The 14,867-nt window shown below is 32.7% G+C and overlaps 2 protein-coding genes across 5 annotated transcripts in view; both read left to right on the top strand.

The window, feature by feature from the left end:
- LOC143048658 (uncharacterized) overlaps positions 1 to 14,867 on the top strand; it is an 88,425-nt gene that overhangs the window by 52,495 nt on the left and 21,063 nt on the right. Inside the window, exons 8-16 of one of the 4 annotated variants that reach the window (XM_076222449.1) lie at positions 41 to 154; positions 4,031 to 4,144; positions 5,279 to 5,392; positions 5,842 to 5,955; positions 6,188 to 6,301; positions 7,709 to 7,822; positions 8,255 to 8,368; positions 8,799 to 8,912; positions 9,148 to 9,261. The exons of 2 other annotated variants lie outside the window; for them this stretch is intronic. In XM_076222449.1, the coding sequence (XP_076078564.1) occupies positions 41 to 154; positions 4,031 to 4,144; positions 5,279 to 5,392; positions 5,842 to 5,955; positions 6,188 to 6,301; positions 7,709 to 7,822; positions 8,255 to 8,368; positions 8,799 to 8,912; positions 9,148 to 9,261 (1,026 nt within the window). The remainder of the gene's footprint in view (positions 1 to 40; positions 155 to 4,030; positions 4,145 to 5,278; positions 5,393 to 5,841; positions 5,956 to 6,187; positions 6,302 to 7,708; positions 7,823 to 8,254; positions 8,369 to 8,798; positions 8,913 to 9,147; positions 9,262 to 14,867) is intronic. One more of the 4 variants, XM_076222450.1, reaches the window with a different exon arrangement.
- On the top strand, positions 9,427 to 13,856 carry LOC143048807 (uncharacterized). The gene is made up of 10 exons (XM_076222675.1): positions 9,427 to 9,472; positions 9,697 to 9,810; positions 10,247 to 10,360; positions 10,790 to 10,903; positions 11,139 to 11,252; positions 11,689 to 11,802; positions 12,239 to 12,352; positions 12,588 to 12,701; positions 13,138 to 13,251; positions 13,688 to 13,856. The coding sequence occupies exons 1-10, from the start codon at positions 9,427 to 9,429 to the stop codon at positions 13,849 to 13,851; spliced, it is 1,122 nt and encodes a 373-aa protein (XP_076078790.1). The 3' UTR covers positions 13,852 to 13,856.

The raw sequence follows: 14,867 nt of genomic DNA, 5'->3' as shown, positions 1-14,867 counted from the left end.
TTTTTTGTGATTTTACTTTTTTTGTTGATTATCGTTTCAGATATCGATGATTGTGTCTCTGTTGATTGTCAACACGGCGGGAGGTGTATAGATAAAGTGAATGCTTACAATTGTGAATGTGTTCAAGGATACACTGGTCGTCATTGTGAACTAGGTATATATACAAACTATATCTTAAACACTTCCAACTAACTATAATTCCATGTGCAACTTATGATTATATAAAAATCAGACAATCAAGTTCTCCGTTACGATAATATAATATTTCTGAAGAAAATGTAGACATGCGTATATAATACGCTAAATATTTTAGACCGAATTGTTCTGCGTGATCGATTTTGTTATTACGACTATCGGCATTGTTTTGTTGACGTTGTATCTCATGACGACCAAAGTCTCTAGAAATATAAGGAGGTACGTATACTTTAGAAATCATTAGTCAAGCTTTCTCATACATCTCTTTCTACTAAATATATTGGAAGTTTGGATGTGTACTTATTGTTATTTTAGTCTTTGACATATGTTTTGTTATAGTCGTTATTTACTTTGAAATAACTTTCAGTGACTACTTTGACTATAAGATCAGTTCTCGTTGTTGAAGGCCCTATGATGACTAAAGTTGTTAACGACTGGTTTAATAAATTATAATCCTGGTACCTTTCATAACTGTTAACCTCTATACCACATCTTCCTTTTTCATACTCATGGTTGTTTTAACAACTTTTTAATGTAATGATTCTTTCGTTTTTACAGCATTTTAAATGTGAAGTTATACATATTTAATTCTAATGCAATTATTTTGTTTCAATGGTTCTGATTGGATGACAGTTAGCGTAACATTCTCTATCTCCTTGCTGTAACTAAGTAAGCCGACAGTTTGAATTGCTGAATATATTGACATGTAATGATAATGATAAGCAAAAAAACTCACATGTTGCACCTAAAAATCTTCTTTTTATCAAATTTTATTACATTCTGAAGCGGCACAGAAGCCAGAAAACACCCGGTGTTTATGTTTGACGCCGGAAGCATGCCTTTTTTTCTTTAATGAAGATTTTACACTGAAATAATGATTGAAATTTAATTATGAACTTGTTTTGCATTAGAATAGAGATAACTGTATTGTATTTGAAGCTTTGCGGACGTCCATCGGAAGTTTTACTGTCGCAAATACCCGTTTACCTGTCTCCGCTACGCGTCGACAGGTAAAATAAGTTTGCGACAGTAAAACTACCGATGGATGTCCTTAAAGCTTCAAATACAATACATTATATCCTAAATACCACCATCCTTACGTTTCTGCAATAAGCCTGTAATGCTACTTCAAGCGAGACATTTATGCAAAAATTGCTTTTACGCGAGAGTTATGAAACTTTTCTTTCATTAATAAATAGACCAACTAAGAGACAAGTTTCACGTACACAAGGACTTATGTACATTGTGCGTGTTAGAATTTAATAAGTATGTAAGATTGTATCTTTTTTTACAATTTTGCGTTCAATTGTGCCATTTTTACCATTTAAATACATTGTACTTGTCAATAGAATGCCTTGGCGAATATCAACAACTAATTTATGAAAAAGGATTAAGTACAGATATGTCAAGAAGATTATATTTTGTATTTTTTTAATGAAAAACAAAGTCAATACTAAATATTCGTCTGTCATAAGTTATTAGTGTTAAATACCAGTAAGTTGGATATTGTCATTATCATTTTAGATTAGAAACAAGTCAAAATATAATCTTCATGACACATCTGTAAATACCTTGTTTTTAAAACAGGTAATTACTATGTATTGTATCACTATTATATTGATAAGATCCTGTACTTTCGAGTCATAGATTTGAAAGAAGACAAAAAGTAATAAGAAGATTGTACAACGTGTGTAAAAACCTATGTTTCAAAAACATCAACGAAACAAGAGAAAAGTTATAATTTAAAGAATATCAAATATAAATATGTATAGAATGGTTATGGTTTATAAACTATACTACATATGGAAATTATTGAATGTTGTCAGTTTACTTTCGATTTATGAGGTTGAATGCCCCTCTTGTAATGCATGAGCAACATAAGCAACTCGACGGGTACCGCATGCAAGCAGGATATGTTTACCCTTCCAGACCACCCGCGATCAGTCCAAGTTTTTGGTCGGGTTTGTGTTGCTTAGTTTTTAGTTTTTTGTTTTCTATGTTTTGTCTTCTGTACTACTATTTATCTCTTTGTCTTTTTTTTTTAACCATGTCGTTGTCAGTTTATTTTGGATCATTGAGTTTGAATGTCCCTCTGGTATCTTTCCCCTCTCTTTTATTCTTGTTTTTTTCTCTAACGATTTATAGATTTTGAACAGCGGTATATATGAGACTGTCATCAAAGTGAGGGGTTAGAGCTATAAAACCAGGTTTAATCCACCATTTTGAAAATGCCTGTACCAATCAGGAATATGACAGTTCTTGTACATTCGTTTTTGATGTGTTTTGTTATTTGATTTTGCCATGTGATTATGGACTTTCCGAATTGAGTTTCCTTTGAGTGCAGTATTTTATGTGATTTTACTTTCTACTATTTAATGATAAATATATGAACACATGTTTTCAATTTCAAAACTGAATTTCACACAACTCGTCCTGATACTATCATAAAAGATTAAAAATGTTACAGACAAAAAGAAATTCACAAAAAAGGGGAACATATGATAAAAAATAATTACAGAAAAAAACAAATATTTGGTACTTACGAATCATGATTCTAAATAATTTGAATAATAATAGCACCTACATGCAATTTTTTAAAATAAGAAAATTGTGTTAGTTTTGTTAGGAATTTCTTATTTCTATACATTTTTTTTTTGTTTTTATGAGTGGAAACATTATGTGTGTCTAAATTTGATCATGTTGAATTATATCTGCTAACCCATTTTAATACCTCAACGAATTACAATAAATTACCAATGCAATTTTTGTTTTTCAAATTAGCGGCAATTTACATCAAATGTTCAAAAATGATAATTATAAATATTGCTATTGTTGTATCGCAAACATGGTTCAAAAATCGAAAGCAAGTCCACTAGACACGTGTGTTATAATTTAAGTTTTAAAACAGATATATATTGTAAGACTCATTACCGAATTTGAACTAAATAGATAATTGACAAGACAACATAGTAGAGAAACTCTTTAAAATCAGTTTTCAATGTATGATATATTTCACCTAATATATTCAAGAAGTAATCTACAAACATATACAATGTGTAATTATTTTGGTAAATCATTTTCCCTATTAAACGAATATTACCTTTTAACTTACTTTAAATTTCACTAGATTTAAACAAATATCAGGTTAAAAAAAGGTTCATTAGGTATACTAATAAAATAGAATACATAGAAACTCTTCATCTATAAATAGAACAAAGACATGCATCGACGTTATTGCATATATATAAGATATTGAATACATGGATCTTGAATCGAATCGGTTTTTTTTTAATTGATATTACCGAAATACAAAGTAATAACATCAATAGATCTACGAAATTGCTGATATTAATGGATGTGACCTATCTGTACGCCAGCTTCATGGTACCTGTCGTGATGGATTCAACTCATACACCTGCAAATTTGCCGCTAGTTAACAAACAATAAGTTCTGTTTTACAAAAACTCGAACATCTAAGGTTTCCAGTAGGGTTCTGCATCCTATTTAGAAAAAAAATAAGGAATACTTGAAAATGGTTGAGATGGTATTTGAAAATGTTGACATTGGAAATTGATTGATATAGAGTTCCTATAACAAAAGACTGACTTTTCTGTCAATAATTATGAGTACTTTATATTTACGAAGCATGTAATCTCAAGATGAAGCTTTTCGTGTCAAGTTGTCCCTCATAAATATATACTCATGATTTCATTTGAAAAGTAACGCATATTGAACATGATTGTCTGACTAGGTATACATTAATTACATATTTATAAAGGGTACTAATTGTAACAAACAATTTTCAATGTTCTAAATAACATCTTATTGTTTACAGATATTGATGAATGTGCGTCTGAACCCTGTGATAATGGAGGTAGATGTACTGATAAAGTGAATGGATACACCTGTGCATGTGCTCCAGGTTATAATGGAGTTCACTGTGAAATAGGTAAGTCTTTGTCATTCAGCGAGATTTATCAATATCTATTTCAGTGCTTATTTTTATATTTCAATCAGAGTCACGTAAGAAAGTTAACGAATGGTGATAGTACGGTCTTCAACACGGAGCATTGGCTCATACCGATCATGTACAGCATGCTATAAAGGGCATTAAAAATGCTTAGTTTTAATAACAGTCAAGGTCTTAAAAAACTTCCATTTGTTATTATTTTAATAATTCGAACGAAATATTCAACAGTATAAGCTATATTCACTCAAAAAACGAGAAACACTTATTAACCACATCAACAAAGAACAACTACTGAACATCAGGTTCCAGACTTCGGACAGATACAGACAAAAAGCATCAGGTTATAATGTTTTTATAGTTCCCAAACACCGACCTTATCTGAAACTAAAGTGAAAATCACAACATAAAAAGACACACTATAAAGTATGAATTGAAATGGCCAACAAGTGAACATACACTAAACGAACAAATTTGATCTATGATAATGTCAATTCAAAATCAACAAAATAAGTAGTGAATAATAAGGACAACAGTCTGCCGCAGTGATATGTTACATGATTTCAGAAAGTCAATGATGTACATAGGTAAATTAAAATAATTTTGTTGTGAGGTATACAGTATAAACTGAGGCACGAAATATTTTTTTTACAAAATTAATAATTTTGTGAATAAATTAGGACAACAGTCTACCGCTGTGATAGGTTAAATGATTACAGAAAGTTAACATTAAACTTGAACAAATGGCCGATAATTAAAATAATGTACAAAGGTAAATGAAAATATTTTTGTTGTTAGGTATACAGTATAAATTGAGGCAGGAAATATTTGTTTTACAAAATTAATAATTTTGTGAATAAATTAGGACAACAGTCTACCGCTGTGATAGGTTAAATGATTACAGAAAGTTAACAATAAACTTGAACAAATAACCGCTAATTAAAATAATGTACAAAGGTAAATAAAAATATTTTTGTTGTTAGGTATACAGTATAAATTGAGATTGGAAATATTTTTTACAAAATAAATAATTTTGTTGTTCATAGTTTCAGAAATAGATCTTTTTGGGGATTGCATTTTTCCAATAAACATCTTTCGTTTTGTATACTTTAACAGATATAAATGAATGTGCATCTGGACCATGTAAACACGGAGGTAGCTGTACAGATAATGTGAATGGCTACACATGTTATTGTGTTCCCGGATATGACGGAGTTCATTGTGAAACAAGTGAGTCTATGTCATTCAGCGTGATTTATCGGCTCTAGTCAAAAGTTATTGTTGAAAGACTGAAAATCAAAAACTAATTCAGTCCTTATTTTTATTATCATTCAGTAAATTTAACTTTAGGAAGTTACAGAACGGTAACAAACAATTTGAGGTCTAAAAGGATTTGATGAACGGATCTAGTAAGGATTTTCTATTCCGGGAATACATCACATTGTCTGCTATTCATGTTTTTGACAAACATTTTATAAGGTTTTGGGTCCTTAATGTTCTTCTTTAACTTTGAACGTCTTTGCGACTAATAAACCTTTTGTATTCGAGCGTCACTGATGAGTCTGTTGTAGCCCAAACAAGCTTTAGGCTTACAAAATGTCTATACTAGTAAAGATGAAAGTCGTTTTTGTTGATTGTGTCCACCCATTAAATATCTTTTTTTTTGTATAATTCGACAAATATAAATGAATGTGCATCTGGACCATGTGATCACGGAGGTATCTGTACAGATAACTTGTATGGATACACATGTTCGTGTGTTCCCGGATATGACGGAGTTCATTGTGAAATAAGTAAGAAGACAGTTTGTATTAGTGTGATCTAATTCTATCATTTGTTATTAAATTAGATATACTGCTATATGGTCTGCGAACATCACTAATTGGCCTTTAGTCCATAGAATTTTGTTAAGGTTAAAAACTATAAAATATTTTGATTCATTGATTGCAGATGTAAAGGGCAGAACCTTTTGATGCAAAAGGTCGCACATGAAACTACTAACTTTTCTTTTTTAATAACATTCAGATATAGACGAATGTGCTCCAAAGCCATGTCAGAATGGAGGTACCTGTACTGATGAAATAAATGCATATACCTGCACATGTGCAGCTGGATATACAGACAAAAACTGTCAAACAAGTAAGACAAAATGGAAACATTTTAGATTCTGAACAGGGTTCTTCATTCCCATTTAAAACAAAATGAAATACTATTTGAAAGTATGTGTGGTACATAAAACATTACGAAATAGTGAGTTTGTATGAGAAAAAAAATCAATATTTCTTCTATTAAAAATCTCCCCAAGGGTGACTAGGGAAAAGAAATATGGTCACTTGGTCTACTCCCGACCGGCAGTAAAACGCGTGCCCAAGTGGGGCGTCCGTTTGGCTGTGCGGGATGTATCAAGTTCGCAGTCACGTCCGGTCAGAAGGGGGACGTTAAATCCGATGACGCTCTTTGCACGTTAAGAACCCTTGCAACAACTCTTTGAGGGGTCCATAGGTGGCCTGATGCAAGGCAAACATTCTGACCCTATCCAATATACCCTCATTTTCCAGTGGCAGTCCAAATTTCCCTGACCATCATCCCAGATGGCCTCAATTGTATTAACCTACCTATTGTATTTATTGTGAACTTGTTCTCGTCCTGAATATGCATGAAATATTTGCCACTGGACGTTAAGCAACCAACAATCAATCAATCAATCAATCTATTAATAATATGTATTGTATATATCAGAAGAATATAAAAAAAACAACGTGAGGCTTCCTCTGTCGAAACGTCAGTCCGAAAATATTATTTACTTGCTATAAAAATTTGTTGTCATTTTAATATGTGCACATAAGGAACTTGATTGTCTGACTTAGTATAGGTTTTTTAATGCTTTTAATAGAAAGTTTCATTAAAGAAGTTTAAGAATTGAGACAGACAATGTGATGTTCTAAAGGATTGAGGGATCAAATACTAAGGACTTTCTATTCCATCAATATATTACTTCAGCCAAATTCGACGAAACATTAAGGATTTTTGTGTCCTCAATGCCCTCTGTACCTGTTATTGGCCTCTTCAACTCCTTGATTCGATCGCTACTGATATGTCCTTTGTCGACGAAACGCGCATCTGGCATGTGCGTACAAAATTTCTATGTTAGCATCTATGATGAGCGTTTTTGTTGATTGCAACTTCCCATTAAACATCTTTTGCTTTGTATAATTTAACAGATATAAATGAATGTTGAAGGACTGACTTTCATAATCTAATTAAAACCTTGCTTTTATACTGCTTTTAATAGTAAGCTTCATTATTTCTTCTAATAGTAATGTGTATTGTATATGTCGGAAACATAAAACTCAACGTGAGGCTTCCTCTGTTGAAACGTCAGTCCTGAAATATTATTTACTTGCTATAAAAATTTGATGTCATTTTAATATGTGCACACAAAGAACTTGATTGTCTGACTTAGTATAGTTTTTTTAAGGAACCGATTGGATCACCTTTACCATTGTTAATGGTCTTTTAACACACATTATATTGTTTTTTTTACAGATATTGATGAATGTGCGTCTGGCCCCTGTGATAATGGGGGTAGCTGTACTGATGAAGTGAATGGGTACACCTGCACATGTGCTCCAGGTTATAATGGAGTTCACTGTGAAATAGGTAAGATTTTGTTATTCAGCGGGTTTTGTCAGCTCAAGTTAAAAATGAAATTTTGAAAGACTAATTTTCAAAATCTAATTCAGACCTTGTATTTATGCCGCATTTAGTAGGTTTCACTCAAGAAGTAAAAGAATGGAAACAAACAATGTGATGTTTATAAGGACCATTGACCAAATAAGGATTTTCTATTCTAACAACAGATTACTTAAGCTGAAGTTGGCAATTTTTTTAATTTCTAATTTCTGTGTCCTCGATGCTCAACTCTACATTTTTTTACCTTTGTATATTTTTTTAATTCAAGCGTTACTAATGTGTATTTTTTAGACAATACGAATGTCTGGCATACAAAATGTCTATGCTAGCATCTATGATGGGCTTTTTTGTTGATTGCAACTTCCCATTAAACAGCTTTTGTTTTGTATAATTTAACAGATATAAATGAATGTGCATCTGGACCATGTGAACACGGAGGTAGCTGTACTGATGAAGTGAATGGATATACCTGTACATGTGCTCCAGGTTATAATGGAGTTCACTGTGAAAGAGGTAAGTCGTTGTCATTCAGCGGGTTTTGTCAGATCAAGTCAAACTTTAAGTAATGAAAGACTGATTTTCGAAATCTAAATTCAGTCCTGTATTATATTTATCGTTCAGTTTGTTTAACTTTAGAAAGTTATAGAATGGTGAGTTATGAGGTGTGAAAGGATTTGGTGACCAAATTAGCAGGATTTTCTTTCCCAAATTGGATTACATTAGCTGCATTTGACAAATGTTTATGATTTTTGGGTCCGCAATGCTCTTCAACTTTGCACTTATTTGGCCATTTCTTTACTTTTTTATTAGCGTGTCACCGATCAGTTTTTTGTAGCCGAAAAACACGTATTGCGTACACAATTTCTATGCTAGTATAAATGATGAGCTTGTTTGTTGATTGCGTCTTCTCATTAAACATCTTTTGTTTTGTATAATTTAACAGATATCAATGAATGTGCATCTGGACCATGTGAACACGGAGGTAGCTGTACAGATAATGTGAATGGATACACATGTTCGTGTGTTCCCGGATATGACGGAGTTCATTGTGAAATAAGTAAGAAGACAGTTTTCTATTAGTGTCATCTTATTCTATCATTTGTAATTAAATGAGATATTCTGCTATATGTTGTGAGAACAACACAGATTTGCCTTTAATTCATAGAATTTCGGTTAAGGTTACAAAATATGAAATATGTTGATTCATTGATTTCAGATGTAAAAGGGCAGAACCCTTTGATGCAAAGCGTTGCTTATAAAACAACTAACTTTTCTTTTTCAATACAATTCAGATATAGACGAATGTGCCCCAAAGCCATGTCAGAATGGCGGTACCTGTACTGATGGAATAAACGAATACACCTGCACATGTGCCGCTGGATATACAGACAATAACTGTCAAACAAGTAAGACAAAATGGAAACATTTTAGAATTCAACAGTGGTTTATACCCCTTTGTAAAACAATAGTAAGTAATATTTGAAAATAAGTGTGGTACATAACACATTGGAATATAGTGAGTTTGTAGGACAAAAACTCAATATTTCTTCTAATGATAATGTGTATTGTATATGTCAAAAGCACATGAACTCAACGTGAGGCTTCCTCTGTCGAAACGTCAGTCAGAAAATATGATTTACTTGCTATAAAAATTTGATGTCATTTTGAATATGTACACATAAGGAACTTGATTGTCTGACGAAGTATTAGTTTGATGTCATTTTGAATATGTATACATAAGGAACTGATTGTCTGACTAAGTATAAGTTTTTGTAGGGTACCAATTGGACCACCTTTACTAGTTTCTGGTCTGTTTACACAGATCATCTTTTTGTTTACAGATATTGATGAATGTTCGTCTGGACCATGTGATAATGGAGGTAGCTGTACAGATGAAGTGAATGGATACACCTGCACATGTGCTCCAGGTTATAATGGAGTTCACTGTGAAATAGGTAAGATTTTGTCAATCCATGGGATTTGTCAGCTCAAGTCAGAAAAGATATATCAAAAGACTGATTTTCAAAATCAAATTAAGACCTTGTTTTCATACTGCTTTTAATAGTGCGTTTCATTGTAGGAATTTAAAGAATGAAGACAGACAATGTGATGTTCATAAGGATTAATGAACAAATACTACGGATTATTTATTCCAACAATAGAATACCTCAGCTAAATTCGACAAAACGTTTAGAATTTTTGTGTCCTCAATGCCCTTCAATTTTGTATCTTTTATTGGCCTTATCAACTTTTGATTCGAGCGCCACTGATGGGTCCTTTGTAGACGAAACATGCATCTTGCGTACAAATTTCTATGCTAGCATCTATGATGAGCGTGTGTGTTGATTGCAACTTCCCATTAAACATCTTTTGTTTTGTATAATTTAACAGATATAAATGAATGTGCATCTGGACCATGTGAACATGGAGGTAGCTGTACTGATGAAGTGAATGGATACACCTGCACATGTGCTCCAGGTTATAATGGAGTTCACTGTGAAAGAGGTAAGTCTGTCATTCAGCGGGTTTTGTCAGCTCAAGTCAAACATCAAATAATGATAGACTGAATTTCGAAATGTAAATTTGGTCCTTTTTTATATTTATCGTTCAGTTTGTTTCACTTTAGAAAGTTATAGAATGGTGAGTTATGAGGTGTGAAAAGATTTGGTGACCAAATAATCAGGATTTTCTTTCCCAGGAATAGATTACATTATCTGCTTTCGACAAATGTTCATGATTTTTTGGTCCGCAATGCTCTTCAACTTTGCACTTATTTGGCCATTTTTTTACTTTTTTATTAGAGCGTCACCGATTAGTCTTTTGTAGCCGAAACGCACGTCTGGCGTACACAATTTCTATGCTAGTATATATGATGAGCTTTTTTGTTGATTGCGTCGTCCCATTAAACATCTTTTGTTTTATATAATTTAACAGATATCAATGAATGTGCATCTGGACCATGTGAACACGGAGGTAGCTGTACAGATAATGTGAATGGATACACATGTTCGTGTGTTCCCGGATATGACGGAGTTCATTGTGAAATAAGTAAGAAGACAGTTTTCTATTAGTGTCATCTTATTCTATCATTTGTAATTAAATGAGATATTCTGCTATATGTTGTGAGAACAACACAGATTTGCCTTTAATTCATAGAATTTCGGTTAAGGTTACAAAATATGAAATATGTTGATTCATTGATTTCAGATGTAAAAGGGCAGAACCCTTTGATGCAAAGCGTTGCTTATAAAACAACTAACTTTTCTTTTTCAATACAATTCAGATATAGACGAATGTGCTCCAAAGCCATGTCAGAATGGAGGTACCTGTACTGATGGAATAAACGAATACACCTGCACATGTGACGCTGGATATACAGACAATAACTGTCAAACAAGTAAGACAAAATGGAAACATTTTAGAATTCAACAGTGGTTTATACCCCTTTGTAAAACAATAGTAAGTAATATTTGAAAATAAGTGTGGTACATAACACATTGGAATATAGTGAGTTTGTGGGACAAAAACTCAATATTTCTTCTAATGATAATGTGTATTGTATATGTCAAAAGCACATGAACTCAACGTGAGGCTTCCTCTGTCGAAACGTCAGTCAGAAAATATGATTTACTTGCTATAAAAATTTGATGTCATTTTGAATATGTACACATAAGGAACTTGATTGTCTGACGAAGTATTAGTTTGATGTCATTTTGAATATGTATACATAAGGAACTTGATTGTCTGACTAAGTATAAGTTTTTGTAGGGTACCAATTGGACCACCTTTACTAGTTTCTGGTTTGTTTACACAGATCATCTTTTTGTTTACAGATATTGATGAATGTTCGTCTGGACCTTGTGATAATGGAGGTAGCTGTACAGATGAAGTGAATGGATACACCTGCACATGTGCTCCAGGTTATAATGGAGTTCACTGTGAAATAGGTAAGATTTTGTCAATCCATGGGATTTGTCAGCTCAAGTCAGAAAAGATATATCAAAAGACTGATTTTCAAAATCAAATTAAGACCTTCTTTTCATACTGCTTTTAATAGTGCGTTTCATTGTAGGAATTTAAAGAATGAAGACAGACAATGTGATGTTCATAAGGATTAATGAACAAATACCACGGATTATTTATTCCAACAATAGAATACCTCAGCTAAATTCGACAAAACGTTTAGAATTTTTGTGTCCTCAATGCCCTTCAATTTTGTATCTTTTATTGGCCTTATCAACTTTTGATTCGAGCGCCACTGATGGGTCCTTTGTAGACGAAACATGCATCTCGCGTACAAATTTCTATGCTAGCATCTATGATGAGCGTGTGTGTTGATTGCAACTTCCCATAACACATCTTTTGTTTTATATAATTTAACAGATATCAATGAATGTGCATCTGGACCATGTGAACACGGAAGTAGCTGTACAGATAATGTGAATGGATACACATGTTCGTGTGTTCCCGGATATGACGGAGTTCATTGTGAAATAAGTAAGAAGACAGTTTTCTATTAGTGTCATCTTATTCTATCATTTGTAATTAAATGAGATATTCTGCTATATGTTGTGAGAACAACACAGATTTGCCTTTAATTCATAGAATTTCGGTTAAGGTTACAAAATATGAAATATGTTGATTCATTGATTTCAGATGTAAAAGGGCAGAACCCTTTGATGCAAAGCGTTGCTTATAAAACAACTAACTTTTCTTTTTCAATACAATTCAGATATAGACGAATGTGCCCCAAAGCCATGTCAGAATGGAGGTACCTGTACTGATGGAATAAACGAATACACCTGCACATGTGACGCTGGATATACAGACAATAACTGTCAAACAAGTAAGACAAAATGGAAACATTTTAGAATTCAACAGTGGTTTATACCCCTTTATAAAACAATAGTAAGTAATATTTGAAAATAAGTGTGGTACATAACACATTGGAATATAGTGAGTTTGTGGGACAAAAACTCAATATTTCTTCTAATGATAATGTGTATTGTATATGTCAAAAGCACATGAACTCAACGTGAGGCCTCCTCTGTCGAAACGTCAGTCAGAAAATATGATTTACTTGCTATAAAAATTTGATGTCATTTTGAATATGTACACATAAGGAACTTGATTGTCTGACGAAGTATTAGTTTGATGTCATTTTGAATATGTATACATAAGGAACTTGATTGTCTGACTAAGTATAAGTTTTTGTAGGGTACCAATTGGACCACCTTTACTAGTTTCTGGTTTGTTTACACTGATCATCTTTTTGTTTACAGATATTGATGAATGTTCGTCTGGACCTTGTGATAATGGAGGTAGCTGTACAGATGAAGTGAATGGATACACCTGCACATGTGCTCCAGGTTATAATGGAGTTCACTGTGAAATAGGTAAGATTTTGTCAATCCATGGGATTTGTCAGCTCAAGTCAGAAAAGATATATCAAAAGACTGATTTTCAAAATCAAATTAAGACCTTGTTTTCATACTGCTTTTAATAGTGCGTTTCATTGTAGGAATTTAAAGAATGAAGACAGACAATGTGATGTTCATAAGGATTAATGAACAAATACCACGGATTATTTATTCCAACAATAGAATACCTCAGCTAAATTCGACAAAACGTTTAGAATTTTTGTGTCCTCAATGCCCTTCAATTTTGTATCTTGTATTGGCCTTATCAACTTTTGATTCGAGCGCCACTGATGGGTCCTTTGTAGACGAAACATGCATCTTGCGTACAAATTTCTATGCTAGCATCTATGATGAGAGTGTGTGTTGATTGCAACTTCCCATTACACATCTTTTGTTTTATATAATTTAACAGATATCAATGAATGTGCATCTGGACCATGTGAACACGGAGGTAGCTGTACAGATAATGTGAATGGATACACATGTTCATGTGTCCCCGGATATTACGGAGTTCATTGTGAAATAAGTAAGAAGACAGTTTTTTTTATTAGTGTCATCTCATTCTATCATTTGTAATTAAATGAGATATTCTGCTATTTGTTTTGAGAACAACACAGATTTGCCTTTAGTTCATAGAATTTCGGTTAAGGTTACAAAATATGAAATATGTTGATTCATTGATTTCAGATGTAAAAGGGCAGAACCCTTTGATGCAAAGCGTTGCTTATAAAACAACTAACTTTTCTTTTTCAATACAATTCAGATATAGACGAATGTGCCCCAAAGCCATGTCAGAATGGAGGTACCTGTACTGATGGAATAAACGAATACACCTGCACATGTGACGCTGGATATACAGACAATAACTGTCAAACAAGTAAGACAAAATGGAAACATTTTAGAATTCAACAGTGGTTTATACCCCTTTATAAAACAATAGTAAGTAATATTTGAAAATAAGTGTGGTACATAACACATTGGAATATAGTGAGTTTGTGGGACAAAAACTCAATATTTCTTCTAATGATAATGTGTATTGTATATGTCAAAAGCACATGAACTCAACGTGAGGCCTCCTCTGTCGAAACGTCAGTCAGAAAATATGATTTACTTGCTATAAAAATTTGATGTCATTTTGAATATGTACACATAAGGAACTTGATTGTCTGACGAAGTATTAGTTTGATGTCATTTTGAATATGTATACATAAGGAACTTGATTGTCTGACTAAGTATAAGTTTTTGTAGGGTACCAATTGGACCACCTTTACTAGTTTCTGGTTTGTTTACACTGATCATCTTTTTGTTTACAGATATTGATGAATGTTCGTCTGGACCTTGTGATAATGGAGGTAGCTGTACAGATGAAGTGAATGGATACACCTGCACATGTGCTCCAGGTTATAATGGAGTTCACTGTGAAATAGGTAAGATTTTGTCAATCCATGGGATTTGTCAGCTCAAGTCAGAAAAGATATATCAAAAGACTGATTTTCAAAATCAAATTAAGACCTTGTTTTCATACTGCTTTTAATAGTGCGTTTCATTGTAGGAATTTAAAGAATGAAGACAGACAATGTGATGTTCATAAG

The sequence above is a fragment of the Mytilus galloprovincialis genome, chromosome 10, assembly GCF_965363235.1.
Source record: "Mytilus galloprovincialis chromosome 10, xbMytGall1.hap1.1, whole genome shotgun sequence".
NCBI classification, from domain to species: domain Eukaryota; kingdom Metazoa; phylum Mollusca; class Bivalvia; order Mytilida; family Mytilidae; genus Mytilus; species Mytilus galloprovincialis.
The sequence above is the reverse complement of the archived record's forward strand: the minus strand, read 5'-3'. Positions and strand labels throughout refer to the sequence as shown.

What these genes read in the sequence shown, in the direction of transcription:
- LOC143048807 (XM_076222675.1), top strand. Translation starts at nt 9,427, where the DNA reads ATGTCAAAAGCACATGAACTCAACGTGAGGCTTCCTCTGTCGAAAC. An exon ending in TGGAGTTCACTGTGAAAGAG is followed by an intron (nt 10,361 to 10,789) that starts GTAAGTCTGTCA and finishes ATAATTTAACAG; the next exon opens with ATATCAATGAATGTGCATCT. An exon ending in CGGAGTTCATTGTGAAATAA is followed by an intron (nt 12,353 to 12,587) that starts GTAAGAAGACAG and finishes AATACAATTCAG; the next exon opens with ATATAGACGAATGTGCCCCA.